Raw genomic sequence first — 15,380 nt, 5'->3', positions numbered from 1 at the left:
TATATATATAACGACCGAGACTGTCCAAGCCGGGGCTCGAACCGGCAACCTTCCGATTACAAGGCGAACTCCCAACTCTTGAGCCACAATCGCCCCAATATATATATATATATATTGTTTTTCCTCTACCCCCCCCCCCCCCAATTTTTTTGCACATGTCGAGGAGCGTGTCAGGCTACATTTCACTGTGTGTTATACTTGTATAACTATGCATGTGACAAATAAAGAACCTTGAACCTTGAACATAAAACATAAATTTGAAAGATGCCACTTATAGGTAGAAATTTGCGTTTTGCAGTATTATCTTAAGTTTTCAACTTACTAGATCAAACTTATGAGAAAATAACTTAAGAATTTGTTTTATAAACTCTAAATTCTACAATAATAACCTGAGATTTTGACTTATGGATAGCATTTACTTTTCTTTTCTTTCTTTCTTTCTTTCTTTCTTTCTTTTTTTTGTTGAAGCTAAAAAAAAATTTTTAATTTTATTTAAACACACAAAATAAATCAAACAAACAACAACAACAACAAAATCCCGAAAGAAAATAAAGGGTCTGAATGATTATGGGTTTACTTAAAAACCACAAATTTGTTTGCTGAAGCTTTCTTTTGTAGTTTCATGCTAACAGAGTATTTTAAGGTGACCCTATAAAAAGGTTGTTGTAGAAAGTATGTGTTATATTGACCATGTAATACATGCTAATACATGGATTATTATGACTCTGTGCCTTTTTTTAAACAACTATAAAAGGCACATTTGGGTTTTTATTTTGAAAGGAGAGAGGGGACGTGATATGGTATTTATTCTGGCGTCACTTTCTTTCTTTCTCCCTCACACACACACACACACACACACACACACACACACACACACATACAAACACACACTTCTCTCGGCTGGACGGCTGGAAGCGCACAGAGACAGAAGATGGTGGCGGCTGCTGCTGCCACCGTGTTGCCCGCTGCGCCTGGATTGCGCGCACAGCGTTTTTGCGCACGTGTAGACGCCGGTGCGGCACACAAATTGTGATCAGATAACCCGGTAATAGGACAATTCTATCTCTCACTGTGGACGGCACAAGGGATGGAAAGGCAGGACGGTGCAGCAGCAGCCCTAATCTAGCCTATCATTTGAATCTTGAATCACCTGGAGGTATGACGATATTCTTTGTATCCTGCCCAATTAATCAAAGTGGCCGTATGAAGGCAGCGCTGTGCTTTAGCCTGTGGGACTGTGCTACTGGGGGGAGTGGGGAGGAGGTGGAGACCTTTTAATTAGCCCTACTTTCTCCGGGGCTTTCGTCGTCTGGCGATTACAGGGGGGACCAAGCTGTCGTGGGCAAACTTTACTTCATATACCAGGAAGGACTGGACTTCACGCTGCCTGCTCCAGGGGTCTGTTTGTCTTCGCAGATTTCCGTCTGAGACACCACACAGCCGGGAATGGTCAGGATATTAAGACAATCTGGATATTTTCCTTCTTGGGGCGCACTGACGATGAATTGGCCACAGTTTGGATGTGAATACCAAAGCAGCGCTAACAAAACACTGATTTAAGACTGGCTGGGCTATAGCCTTGAGAGGCGCGCGAATCTGTGGAGTGGTCATTGCCGTCTGAGCTCTTGCAGTAACGCCGAATAGTTCATTCGCATCGCATCTCGCTCCTGCAGAACTCCGTGCACAAAATATCTGCCGAGTTCGGAGACGCAGTGACTGTGGAGACTCTGGAGTGGAAAGCCAGGCGAGGACGGGGCGCCGTCCATGAGTGTGTTGGCGATTAGGCCCTGCGGCAAGGAGCGTGGGGGTATAAAAATAAAAACTCAAGTGGCATGATCCCTGTATCCGGTGTTAACCTACGCCTTAATTTTAACCGCTGACCTTTTGGATCGACACAGCAAACGACAAAAGCTCGAACCACTGCGTCCGACTGGCCCTGGATGAAGTTTTGCTCAGTCATGTAAACTTCACATGGTTTAGTTCACTTGACATCGACGTGTATGGAAGTACAAGCGTGGGTAACTGAGTGGATAAGCGGAATTGGACACGCACCAGCAATGAAAGCGGGCTGAGCAAACACAGAGTACAAAACAACTTGACAGAATTTAATCTGGGTTTTTTAGACACATTTTGAGAGCACCTTAAAATAACTTATCCTCTCAGTCCTATTTGTGTGTGTATGTGTGTATTTTTCAGCATTTCCCTGTACTCACAGTATTGTGTAATTCTGTCCGTTTGGCCAAATAGTTTCCAATGAATGAAGCAAAGAGCTGGCTGCCTCGGCAGAGGAGGCACTGGGTGAACCTTGCAGTTTCAAGTGCGTCGAGTCAAAACATCGGGAATGTAGAGGAATGCAGGGATTGACGTCAAGAATGGCAGAAATGAACTACTCAGAAACTTTGGATGGTCTGCTGGTGTTTCTGCAGCCAGAGCACAGAGTGTGATTTTTCTCTCAAACTTTTTCCCCAACCCTTCCTTTTAAAAAAAAAAAAATTCTAAAGATTGAACAATCATACTGTGTGGCCGCAACTTTTTGCCTTACTTCATTTGTGTTTCCCGAGAAATAACTGTGCCTTCTGCCTAGTTTTTGGGTTTTTTGTAATTTTTTTCTTTTTGATAGATTAGAAGAAAACATGGCATCCCCCCAGCATCAGCAACTGTTGCCTCACAACACAGAAGTGAGCTGTGACTCAAGTGGAGATGGAGGCGTCTCGGTGAGAATTGGCAGTAGTGTCAAACACAAGCATGGAGGCGGGCCGCTGGGTTCAATCGGGGGAGGCTTCATTGGTGGAGCCAAGCACTGCAAGTACAGCATTTCCTCTAGCTGTAGCTCTGGGGAGTCCGGATTGAGGAGGCCGGTGGTCAAGAGTTTTCGTTCTCACAAAAAGATGCCACAGCTTTTTGAGAGATCTGCCGGCCATTTCTGGGACCCAAAGTTTGACTCTTCTATCCTGGAGGAGGCCTGTAGAGAACGGTGTTTCCCTCAGACCCAGAGACGCTTCCGTTTTGTGCTTTTTTACCTCCTAGCAGCTGCTTTACTCTGGGGAGTTTACTTTGCTGCCAACCCTTCCCGCTGTGATAGGGTTGCTTTTCTCATCCCCACTGCTTCCTTCCTCCTTTTCTGCTTCCTCCTCTTCCTCTTAACGTTTACCAAACTGTACTCTCGCTGCTACAACCAAGCATCTCTGCTCCTCATCCTTGTAACCTTCATACTGACCCTGGCCCCCCAGATTCAGACATCTGGCTTCAAGGACCCTGAGTCTCCAGCACCTACACTTGATGTGGAAGAATTCAGTGGAATAGGGCCCACATACAACATGTCACATGAAAAATTTGTGGGAGATAGCAACTGGTGTCCCTGTCTTTCTCCTGTAGGCACCTTCTCCCTTTGCATTGAGGTTCTTCTGTTGCTATATAGCGTCCTCCACGTTCGTCTCTATGCCTCTGTCCTCCTTGGGTTTCTCTACTCCATCTTTTTTGAGAGTTTGGGATGGCTGCAACTGACTCAGGTAGGCGAGAAGTGGAGCTTAGCCGCCCCATCAGATTGGGATACTCTAAGGTGGTTGGGCCCAGCAAAAGCCTTGCTTCATCTCTGCGCTCACGCCATCGGTATGCACCTGTTCATCATGTCTGAGGTGCGGTCGCGGAGCACCTTCCTTAAGGTCGGACAAGCTATCATGCACGGCAAAGACCTGGAAGTGGAGAAAGCCTTGAAGGAACGAATGATCCACTCTGTTATGCCCAGAATCGTGGCTGATGAGCTCATGAAGCAGGGCGATGACGACATAGGTGATCATTCTGTTAAACGTTACTCCACCAGCGGGGCTGCTGCTGCCATTTCCAGCCCTAAAAACAATAAACGCAAGAAAACCTCCATCCCCCGAGGCCAGATCATCTTCAGGCCCTTCAACATGAAACGGATGGAGCCTGTCAGCATCCTTTTTGCAGATATTGTGGGCTTCACCAAAATGTCTGCCAACAAATCTGCTCATGCCCTCGTTGGACTTCTTAATGACTTGTTCGGACGATTTGATAGACTTTGTGAGCTCACCGGCTGTGAAAAGATCAGCACTCTAGGAGACTGTTACTACTGTGTGGCCGGGTGTCCCGAGCCCCGACCAGATCACGCCTATTGCTGTGTGGAGATGGGCCTGGGCATGATTCAGGCTATTGAACAGTTCTGCCAGGAGAAGCGGGAGATGGTGAACATGAGGGTGGGAGTCCACACTGGCACCGTACTGTGCGGCATCCTGGGCATGAAGCGCTTCAAGTTCGACGTTTGGTCAAACGATGTCAACCTGGCCAACCTGATGGAGCAACTAGGCGTTGCTGGGAAGGTGCACCTATCACACGCCACTGCCAAATTCCTGGATGAACGCTACCAGCATGAGGACGGACAGGTCATGGAGAGAATAGGACAGAGTGTGGTGGCTGACCAGCTCAAAGGTAAGTGAGAAGAAATGATAAAGTAGAGTGAAAAACATTTATTGCTTTTCGATCTGCTTTATTGTAGATTAATGCCGATGAACCGACAGCCAAAGTCGATGTGTTCTAATACTTTTACCCTACCCACAGAGGAAATGTGTGCTCACGCCAGCATATTACTATTTCACCCTCCAGGTGAATCAAAGCACTTGTGAGGAAGCATTTGCATTGGTCAAGGTCAGAACGGAGTTTAAGCATCATGTATTATACCTGATGGGCTGGCAGGGCTTTGAGTGTGTTATCAGTGCCCTCTGTGGCACTGGTACTATGTGACTCTATCACAGACAGACGCCATCTTCTTTCCCGTCCTTCCCTGCTCTTTGTTCTCTTCTTCAATTACATTGCCTTCCAGACGTCCTCAGTGTGTTGCGTTCCCGTTACCTTGCCCTGAACCTCTGGGATTGCTTTACAACTTAATGCAACTGTCACCTTTTCTAAAAGAGATTTGCCTGCAGCTATATCCTCAGCCCTCTATCTTGTCTTTTATGCTGCTCGACTGGAGGCTTTTTTTATATGATGCATTTATGCAAAACGCCTCAGTGTGACTAAATGTTGGCTTAACTGCTCTTCTCGTCATTTAAGGCTTTCTGATCCATTATCAGCCATTGTAAGTGAAGTGAAAGTGTCTGACTAAGGTATTGCAGATGGTGTTCATCTGCCCTTTTGAATTAGCATTTTGGGTTTATTTTTGCTTCACTGTGCTGCCTTGAAGGCTGCATGTCAGATTTTGTCCAGTGCATTTTAGGCAGGAATTAGTGTGAGCACAAATTAGCAATTCAAATGTAGACATTAATAATTTGGGCGCATAAATTATCAGTGTATTTATATACACATCATTTCCCCCCAGAGATCAGTGCTGGGATCAGTCAAGGAAAAGGAGCGACTGAAAGTGCCCTTTGTTTACCAGGCGGCAGGGCCGATTTATAGGCCTGCATTTTCCTCTCATCTTTTAGATTAATGAGCGACTACCACTCTTGCTCTTATGCTTCTTTTATTTTTATTCTGAAGATAAATGTCTTATCCAGAGTGCTATCGCCCTATTCGCCTCTTCTTTTCCCCTTATTCATGCCTCCTTTCATGCCTCCATCATGTATTCACTTCCCCCCATAAGATTTATCTTCATCCTGTAGGTTTCCTATGCCAGTGACAGAGCTGGCTGTCAGGAGAGAGTTGTTCTCCAGCGCTGTAAAATTCCCTCCGCTGTCTAGCTCACTCTGTGTAAATCTCTTGGGTACCACTGCAGCCAAGCATGGATTGTGTCTGAGTCTGGTTCCTGTTGCTTGACTCAGAAGTAAATTTCTCCGACCTAGACAGCGATCGCCGTCTGGCTGTCTTTTATGTATCTTTGAAGGACTTTTTGAGTTAGTGTAATGTTTTAGTTTCTGGGTTTTTTTGCAATTGCACTATAAGTTGGAGGTGGGTTTCTGACCAAAACGTGCCTACTTCCAAGTTTATATCCTCTTATTTATATCGAGCTGCTTTTAATATAAGCTGTTTATGGTTCATTGTAAAAAAAGGAAGGTTCATACGGAGGGCAGCCACGTGTGGACAGTTGAGTTTTACAGCTGCGTCCTGTTCCCTCCTCAGCTCTAAACCTCAGTAGTGAGGAGTTTTAGGAAGAAAGTGATGAAATTGGGGCCGAGTTTGCATCCTGTTCTTGTAAGTAATGCGGATATTACAGTTTATTATGAGCCTCTAATTGTTTTCGTTGCACTTGAGACACCTTTGACAGAAATACCTGCTACTGTGTTTCTAAGGTGACGTGGCGATGCCTGTCTTATCTAGCAAGGAATCAAAAACCTGAAGGTGTGTTTTTTCTAAGCAAAACAAAATTAAATCTAACAAAATTCAACAATAATCAAATATTAGTCTGTAGAAATGCTGAAAAATATCATGAAATTAGTTTGGTCAAGGCAAAAGTGATGATCTGCAACATCAAGTTGCAAGTCTACCCCTGAAATATTCAGTTTGACTGCCACGAGGAAAAAAAAAGGAGCAAATCCTCACTTTAGAGGACATATAACAATTAAATATATATTGCTCATTACTTTATGGCATTTTTTAGAGGATTAATTGCATAATTTAAAAATAGTATTCATAGGCAGTTGGAGCCTTACCATAAATCATAACACGGTTTGCTGGAAGGATATTATGATATGATTCTTCTATAAACAAACATACAGGCTTTTTATCACGTAGCTATCTATGCTTTTTGTTTGTTACTTTTTCTTACTGGAAAAGCTATATTTGGCTCCATTTCCCCAGAAAAGTACCTGCATATGTCTTTCCTTTGTGCACAATGCAGACTGATGGGACCTGCAGAAGATTATCCCTTTGGAGGAGACTGTCGGTGTGGCCTTGTTATTTTTCTGCTGATGACAGAATCGCCACACAAAACATTGCTCTTCTCTTTTTCAAGAAGCCATTGTTTCCTGGGAAAAAATAACGTTGTTTTTTATTTTTGGCTGATGCTTACTGAGGATTGCACATACTACAGTAAGAATGAAGTTATTGCTTTCATAACCAATTCATGTCTTAATCTCCACAACTTCAACAATATTACATGTGAGCAACTAGTAGTTACAGCTGTCACAAGTAATGCCCACACTGCTTTGGATAGTTAGTGAAAACACTTCTGATAGATACTCTTATAATGAAAAAGATGGAAAATGATTGTTAGTAACAAACCCGCAGGGATTTATCATCTTAAATTGAAGGTCCCTTCAGCTTTATAGAGTTTCTTAGTAATCTTTGGAGCTGTCACAGCTTTTTCAGAAGACGGGAAGGCATGTGTTTTCAACCCAGTAGCTCTAAAAACCTACTGCACAGTGCCTGCTCAGCACCAGAGAGCAGACAGACACAGCAGAGCCAAGTCTAATGACCCACATTCATGGGCTTATTTATATTGGTCAAACTCATGTTGTCGCCATTCACAAACGATGCAGGTCCAGTCCTGGGGGCACTACATCATGTCCATGTATAGCACTGCCCACAATCCTTCCAAAAGATGCTGGCTCCAGATCTGGATTCAAATGTTAATCGCTTCTAAGCTGGGCCTATCTCTCAAACAGACAAACAATGCCTCTCTGGCAGACAATAACTTTGCTGTATAACTGCTGGGTGTGCAAGTTCACCTCGGTGACTTGACTTGCTGCACAGGTGGTATCCTGTCACGGTACCATGCTGGAATTCACTGGGTGAATAAGAGCAACCCATTTTCTTACAAATGTTTGTAGAGGCAGTCTGCATGCTTAGCTGCTTGAGTTTATACACCTGTGGCCATGGAAGGGTTTGGAACACCTGAATTCAATGATCTGGCTGGGTGAGTGAATACTTTTGGCAAAATATTGAAAGCCAGTGATGTGCTTTCCCTGCTCATGACTGTGAAAGGGTCTGCCTGGGTGTGAAAAACTCTGCAGATGTCTGGGTACCCTCCAAGTTGTTGTGACAACACAAACTGTCCTACACAGCCACCAAACTACAAGAGCACCAACAGTGCGTGTGTCCTCAAACAAAACTCCACCCTACTACATATTAGTACGAAGAGAACAACTACTTGTGTCCAAAAGTACATAAATGAATGTTTTTTAAAAAAAGAAATGAAGCAAAATGAGAAGCAGTTGCTCCACTTCACCTAATTTGAACCTCTGATAGCTCTTTTGTACAATAGGCTCTTACCAAGAATACTCATTACAGCGTTCTCACTAACCAGCTGCCTCGAGGTTTAGCATGTTCGTGACCTTTTAATAAGTCATATTGCTGAGCGAAGCTGTGTCGGGCGGCTACGTACAGCATTACCTTCTCTCACCCTGTTTTCATCTCTGTGCCCTGAGGGAGATTTCTAATTAAGCAAGACTGGGTAATCTCCTTGGCTAAAGTGATTAATGTTAGTAATTCTCCATCGTCATATCTTCCCTCACTGGCCTGTTGTTATCCCGACCACGGAACGCATCGGCCGTCTCCCTGCCAGCCCTTTTTATCACAGCAAATGATATTGATTGCTTATAATGAGGCTGTCATAGCCGTGTGTGTTTGTGATGAGGAAACAAGGGAGACAACAGCAACCAGACAGGGTTTGATGTCGTGTAGATATCAAATGAAAATAACCAGGGTTTGTATGCAGAAGGCAACATGTCTCTTTATTTTGTGAATTTGTAGCACCGCCTTTACCCCTTGCTAAGAATTGATTAGCTACATTACGGTATAATTGATTTTTTTTTAGCAAAGACCAAAACCAATTTGCAAAATGTCTGTGTCTCCAGCTCTATTAATATCCTTTAACATTTACGAGTTATTGACAGTTATTTTTGTTTTGGTTAACTCGTGCACATGTACATATTAGCTTTCCCATGTCTGTACCCCTGTGCTGTTCTATAGGGAGCTACGGTCACTCAGCAAATTGCACAATATTTCCTTTAAGCTCAGTGGAAAATTACTTACAATGGTTTCTACCTGTGACCTTGACTGGGATAAATGAGGCTGGTTTTGTGGTTATGCTTAGAGAAGCAGAGAAAGAGAAATGAAGGTGAGAGAGACGATGAAATGCATTTAGCTTTGGTCCTGTTCTGCTGGGAGAGACCTGGTTTTTGACCAGCGGATATTAGTAGCTTAATGAAAGAAAAGAAAAAAGAAGAAGCAGAGATACATCTCTATTGGCTCACTGTATTTTGCATTCATTGGTTTCAGTTTTGAGCTCTGGAGTGAAGCACACATAAACAAAAATTGTCTAAACACATTAAAACCACTGTATTTTACTGCCAACGCGATGTGGACGTGTGTGTGTGTTTGTTTGCGTGCGTCCACTGCCCTTATACTGCTGTACTTGACAAAAAGTTAAATGGTTTGGCTTTTTCACCCTAATATGTATACGCAGCTGTCTTCTCCCCTTGCCAACAACAAAATACCTGGCATAATTTCTGTCTAGCCTCTTGAATCCAAATCAGTATGCACACACAGCATTCAGCCCTACAATTGAAAGACAGGGGTGGCGAAAGTGAAGTGGGCTGCATTTGAGCGCTTGGTGGGGTTATGAGAGGCATACATAGGGCTATAGACATGCTAGACTGTTGTGGCACAACTGTTAGGAAGGTAAGTGCGTTAAATAAGGGGTAGGTAGTAGTGGACTGAAAGTGGGACAAAACTGCACAGAGGCAGCCAGGGGAAAGCTAAGCTGTTATACAGTTTTACAGTGACCAAGCAGAGGCTAGAGCACCTTGGCTTTGCATGGCAGATGCCAGGTTGGCCTAGGGAGTAATGGCATAATACATCACATTGTTTGATATTGTACAGCACATATTATAGTTCAGCACGGCATGGCACTCTAGCCCCCAGAAATGCAATCTCACCATTTGTCATCCTTGGCCTTATCATACTGAACAAGTCTGCAGAGCCTCAGGGTGTCAAGCTCTGCAAACACAGGTCCATTGTGGCAAGGTTATTGAAGGAATATGATGTGGTGATTAGCTGATTATTTCTTCTTTTTTTTAATTGCAGCAATCATTTCGATAATCTTCTGTGTCACACTGTTACTCTGCAGGATTAAAAAACGAGAAAAAAAGCTCTTTTCGTTCAGGAGAGTTGTGTAAGCAAGGGAACTGCTCGCTGTTTTGACCCAGCAAGCAGTAAAAGATTGAGGAGGAGCTGTAATGAGCTTCTGGATCAAGAGCAGGAAAAGCAGAAAACATACTAATGTAAAAAAAAAAAGAGCTCAATGAGCTTTCATTTAAGCTGATACTGTGGGAGATTTTTATTTATGTTCTGAAAATCCATGCATCCCCATTGTGATACGCCTCCTCCTGACAAGTGTCAGAGGACCCTGTAGACCTCTCAGCCCACCTATAGGGGACAGCTGTCCTGTAGACTCAATGCTAAAGTGTCCTACCTCTGTCTGTTGTGACAGAGATGACCCAGGGCGAGGAGGATGAGAGGACCTGATATCAGCAGCACAGCTGTCTCCGTGATAAGACGCTGCACTTGCAAGCAGCTGACATGGCTGAGCCTGTAGAATACCATGTGATGTACCATGTGATGTAGTATGTGGAGTGGAACATGCCTTGTTTCATTTTTAAATTTAAGGTAAGGACGTCAACTCAATAGTTTTGCTTACAAAGTATAATTCGCAGGTAACATTTTAATGGTTACATCGTGGATTTTTAATGTTGTGTACTGTAAAAGCCATCCTGCCATGATATTGACTCGATATAATTATTGCAGAATAAATGTAGTGTTTTGTTGATATTGTTAAGGTGACAAGAGTGACTGCTTGAGTGTTTGTGCGTCATGTTACTAGTATTTCCAGATTTAATTCGCCAAAGTCAGGGATAATTTATCAATTCTTTTTCGTTCCTTGTCTCTGGGAAAGTGGTGGGAAATTTTCCACCTTCTCCTAAAAACCTGTTTTTGAATCACATTGTGTCAAAGTGCTTGATTTGTTCAGTAGGAGTCAAAAATATGAAATGGAGACCTGCTGTCTGTTGCAGGCATTGTCATTTCTGATCATACTGATGTCATTGTAGGATCTGTTTTGGTATAAGACGAGAGTGGGCCTCTGTTTCAGCTGCTTCATTAGCCACCATTAAACTGGAGGCTTAATGAAGGTAAGCTAATGTAGTGGAGCCATGCATTGAACTAATGTGTGGAGGTGTTTGTGGACAGATTTGTCTATAATTAGTCCATAACTCAGGAGGTTGTGAGTAGTGGAGGATGGAGGGAGTGCTGATTTGCAGGACTGTAAACATAACTTTATTGTGTGTTACAACAATGTTCTATAACTATAATGTAAACAGTTTTGATACCTTCTCATACTTTTTGCATTTGGAATATTTATTAATATCCTAAAGTAACAACCTTGTAGAAGACCAGAGATAAAGCTATTTATCTATACTCACAGGTTACTTTGGTACACCTATTCAACTGGTTGCTAATGCAATTATCCGTTTAACCAGTCACGTGGCAGCAACTCGATGCATCTAGGGATGTAGATGTGGTCAAGAGGACGTACTTCAGTTCAAACTGAGCATCAAAATGGTAAAGAAAGGTGATTTAAGTGACTTTGAACATGGTATGGTTGTTGATGCCAGACATGTTGGTCTTAAAGTATTAAAGAAACCGCTGAGCTACTGCTGCACACAACCATCTCTAGGATTAGAGGGAATGCTCCAAAAAAGAGAAAAATATCCAGTGAGCGGCAAATCTCTGTGCTGAAATGCCTTGTTAATGTCAGAGGTCAGAGGAGAATACTCAGACTGCTGCGATAGGAAGGGAACAGTAACTCAAATACCCACTTATTACTGAGGTATGCAGAAGAGTATCTCTGAACGCACAACAAGTCAAAGGTTGGAGCGGGTGGGCCACAGCCACAGAAAACCACACTGTGTGTCATGGATTTATCCTTCCTTGTATTAACAGTTCAGTCTTTTGGTGGTGTAATAGTCTAGGGAATTTTTTTTTTTTTGGGGGGGGGGCTTTAGTACCAGCTGAATATTGTTTAAATGCCACAGCCTAACTGAGTATTGTTGCTCCCTTTATGACCACAGTGTACCCATCGTCAGCAGGACAGGGGCACCTCCAGAAATTATTCAGAGGTGCCCATATAGGGGCCACAAATAATATTGGGGTGGTACACCAAAAACAGAATTTTCAGTTTTAAATGTGCTGCTGTCAAATATAGGTCACTTGAAACATATGGCAAAAAAGAGAGAAAGAAAGACTTATATCACTGAAAACAGGTACATATGAAAGCCATATGAAAACAAATCCATAATAATCTGTTTTAATTGATTGATTGAAAACAGATCACCTTCAGATTCTTATCATGGATAAGTAGACAAATCTGCAGCATGTGCTGTCATGTCATTGTAGACCAAAATCCCAGAAGTTTCCAGAACCTTTTTAAATCTGTGCCATGAATAATAACGGCAGTTTTGAAGGCAAAAAGAAGTCCAAACTAGCAAGGTGTACCCAATAAAGTGGCTGGTAACACAATAGCTTGTAATAATGTAAACTTTCTTCAACACAGCCAGAGTTTTTAAAGCAATCTTCTGGCTGTTTTCCATGATTGCATGCAGCAAGCCAATCTGTTACGTGGCAGGAGTTTTCACATATGCAAATGTGCTGAGAAGATCAGTTTGTATATTTCCCTGCATTCAAAATGTTCCCTCCTGCAGCGAAGAAATAATAAAATAGAGCAGAATGGAAGCACGGAAAAGAAATAGCAGCAGAAAAAAGGAGAGGGCATGCAAGAAAGGTATTAAAAAAACGATCCAGTGAGAGACAGACAGATGGATAGATTCCTGTTTTGTTAATGGCTTTTGTGTGTCTGTATTTCATAACACCAACCTGAACACAACACATACGATGAAGACGTTACATCTCCATGCCTGTTAGGAGGAGGATGAGAGAACCAGACTTCCACTTAGTGTGGACAGCTGAACACTCACTGCAGTTATAGTACTTTTTGCCTAAAGTATTATCTGTGTTGGTCTAATATTTCCACGGCCTGGGTGTCAAAGCAAAGACACTAAAATTGACGTCTTGTACGTAATTTGCCAAATCCTGCCTGCGACTTCTGGTAGAACATTGCTATTTGACGCCCTGGTATACGCACTCGCACACATGCGCTTTGCTCCAGCTGTGCACCCTGGGCCTGCAAAGGCTAATTGCCATGGCAACGGGCTATTGAAAGAGGTGAGGGTCAGCTGGCTCTTTTTAAATGGAAGGACAGGTGATTTGACAGAGAGAAAGGGTCCAAATTGACTCCATTCAACTGAATTTCTGGCTTTCATATTTCGGTCAAAGCAATGCGAAGACTTATTTTTGTGCGAGTCCAGCAAGAATAAGACAAACACATGCGGCTATACTTTACTGTCTGAGCTCTAAAGGACACCTACGCAAATAGATTACACACTCCGAGGAGCTCAAAAATTCATACACCCTGAAAAAATGGAAAGAAAGTTAAACAAAAAAGAATCTTTCTTTTTTGCCTCTCTGCAGCTGTTGCTATCCCACTGTGTGCTCTGTGTGGTTGTTTATTTAGATCTCTGCTGGTACACTGCGAGTTGTGAGCTGTGTTATCGGCCTAGGCTAGCTTGCCTCGTGGTTCTGCAGACGCTCTGGTGATAAATTGTTATCATGAGTCACCGATGCATCCTAAGCTTCTTCCCCCCCCCCCCCTTTGTGTTCAAGGGTACAGAAAATGCCAGCACTCCTTTTTAATAGATGCACACCAGCCTTTACTGACACTGACAGATGGTGCTCACTCTTAAGGTGACACACAACACTCAGTCCACCCACAGCGCACCTCTCAGTCACAAAACACCTACTTTTGCAATTTATTTATTTATTTTTTGGTTTGAGCACGCTAAATGCAATCACCCACACATACAGCCACACCCTTTCCATGTTTGTAGTGCTGTAGTGACTTGTTAGTGTGCACAGCGGGAGTGAGTGTGTGATTTTCATCACGTTTCTCCTCGTACGTTCACGGCTCCTTTGGCTCACGTTAAAATGCTGCTGCAGAGGGAATTTAATCACCACGTTTGGAGAGTTATTTAATTGTTATCTTTGCACTTTTTTTGCACTTTAAATTACTTAAGGCTAGAGGTGATCGATCGTTTGCTCTTGTTGCACCTGTGCTGTGGAACAATCTCCCGATTGGCATCCGGGCATCTGATTCTATTCATTCTTTTAAATCACAGCTTAAAACATATCTTTTTAAACTTGCCTTCTCCACCTTTTAATTGCTGGTTTGTTTGTTTGTTTGTTTGGTTGCTGTGACCTATTGACCTCTTGTATTAATTCCCTCCTATCTTTCTATTGGTGTCTTTTATTATGGTGGTACAGCTTTTATCTTGCTATTACCCATGTGCTGTAGTCATTCTTATTGGTAGCTTTTATCTATGAACATAACTCGTTATTTTTTATTTTTTTTTATCCGTTATCAATGTTTGAACCTTTTATTGTTTTATGTAAAGCACTTTGGTATGCCCAAGGCTTTTAAATGTGCTCTATAAATAAAGATTGTTGTTGTTAAATGGCTATATGAATTATGAATGATGAAAGATGACGGGGAGTCGGTGCTTGCTTAAGCCTGCTACCGTACTCAACATGCACGGATTGATGGAGCGCGTTTGTGTGGGCGTGCTGCATGAAGTAAAAAAAAAAAAATGTTTTCCTCCGTTTGAACTTGTGGGCATATTTGGGTTTGTTGTGAATGCACAGCGGTGAAGTTCTTCATTATTAGCAGCTGGTAAATTCACTTTAGAGTGTCTGAGGCCAATTTTAGCTCTCTCCTTTCAGTGGATGCGGAAGTATTTTGAAATGTTTGTCTCTCACACCCTTCCTGTGTTACTGTTAAGGACATTTCTGTAATATTTTTGACCTTCCTCTTGAACCATTTAGGTTTTTTTTTTGTCACCCTTGTCTCACTTTTGTGTAATGATTTTCTGTTGTGTAATTTTGTCTTACATAATTCAGCAGTGATGTGCTTTAACTTTATTCAAAACCTGCAAAATTAAGTTAAAACTGACTGTTATCTTCCAGTTTACGCACAGTATAAAAACATCAGCAAGAGTTTGAGCTGTCACCTGAGAAAGCTTCTTGCCAAAAACAAAATAAATCAGTTTATACTTGAGAAAAAGAACTGTCGATGCTCACAAAGCAGGACATAGATATACAAAAGTGTCAAGAACTGGAGTGAGAAGTATCACCAAGAAATTCAAAGAGAGCCACAGAGTACAGAACAAGCCTGGCAGAATTAGGAAGTGAAAGATTTCAAAGACTCTGGAAAGAAAACTAGTGAGAGATGTGTCTAAAGACTCCAGAACAACTGCCAAGACATGAGTGGATAGCTTAGCCAAGTCAGTAATTGTAGTCTGAAAGAAGACAATCACTGGAAC

At 42.5% G+C, this 15,380-nt stretch overlaps 1 protein-coding gene across 1 annotated transcript in view; it reads left to right on the top strand.

Moving 5' to 3' along the window:
- Positions 1 to 872: 872 nt before the first annotated feature.
- The window catches only part of adcy9b (adenylate cyclase 9b), a 41,525-nt gene continuing 27,017 nt past the window's right edge, over positions 873 to 15,380 (top strand). The window contains exon 1 of the mRNA XM_004559369.4: positions 873 to 4,446. Within this exon, the coding sequence (XP_004559426.3) occupies positions 2,634 to 4,446 (1,813 nt within the window). The 5' untranslated portion in view covers positions 873 to 2,633. The remainder of the gene's footprint in view (positions 4,447 to 15,380) is intronic.

The sequence above is a fragment of the Maylandia zebra genome, linkage group LG4, assembly GCF_041146795.1.
Source record: "Maylandia zebra isolate NMK-2024a linkage group LG4, Mzebra_GT3a, whole genome shotgun sequence".
NCBI classification, from domain to species: Eukaryota; Metazoa; Chordata; class Actinopteri; order Cichliformes; family Cichlidae; genus Maylandia; species Maylandia zebra.
Note: the sequence above shows the minus strand (reverse complement) of the source record. Positions and strands in the feature narration are given on the sequence as shown.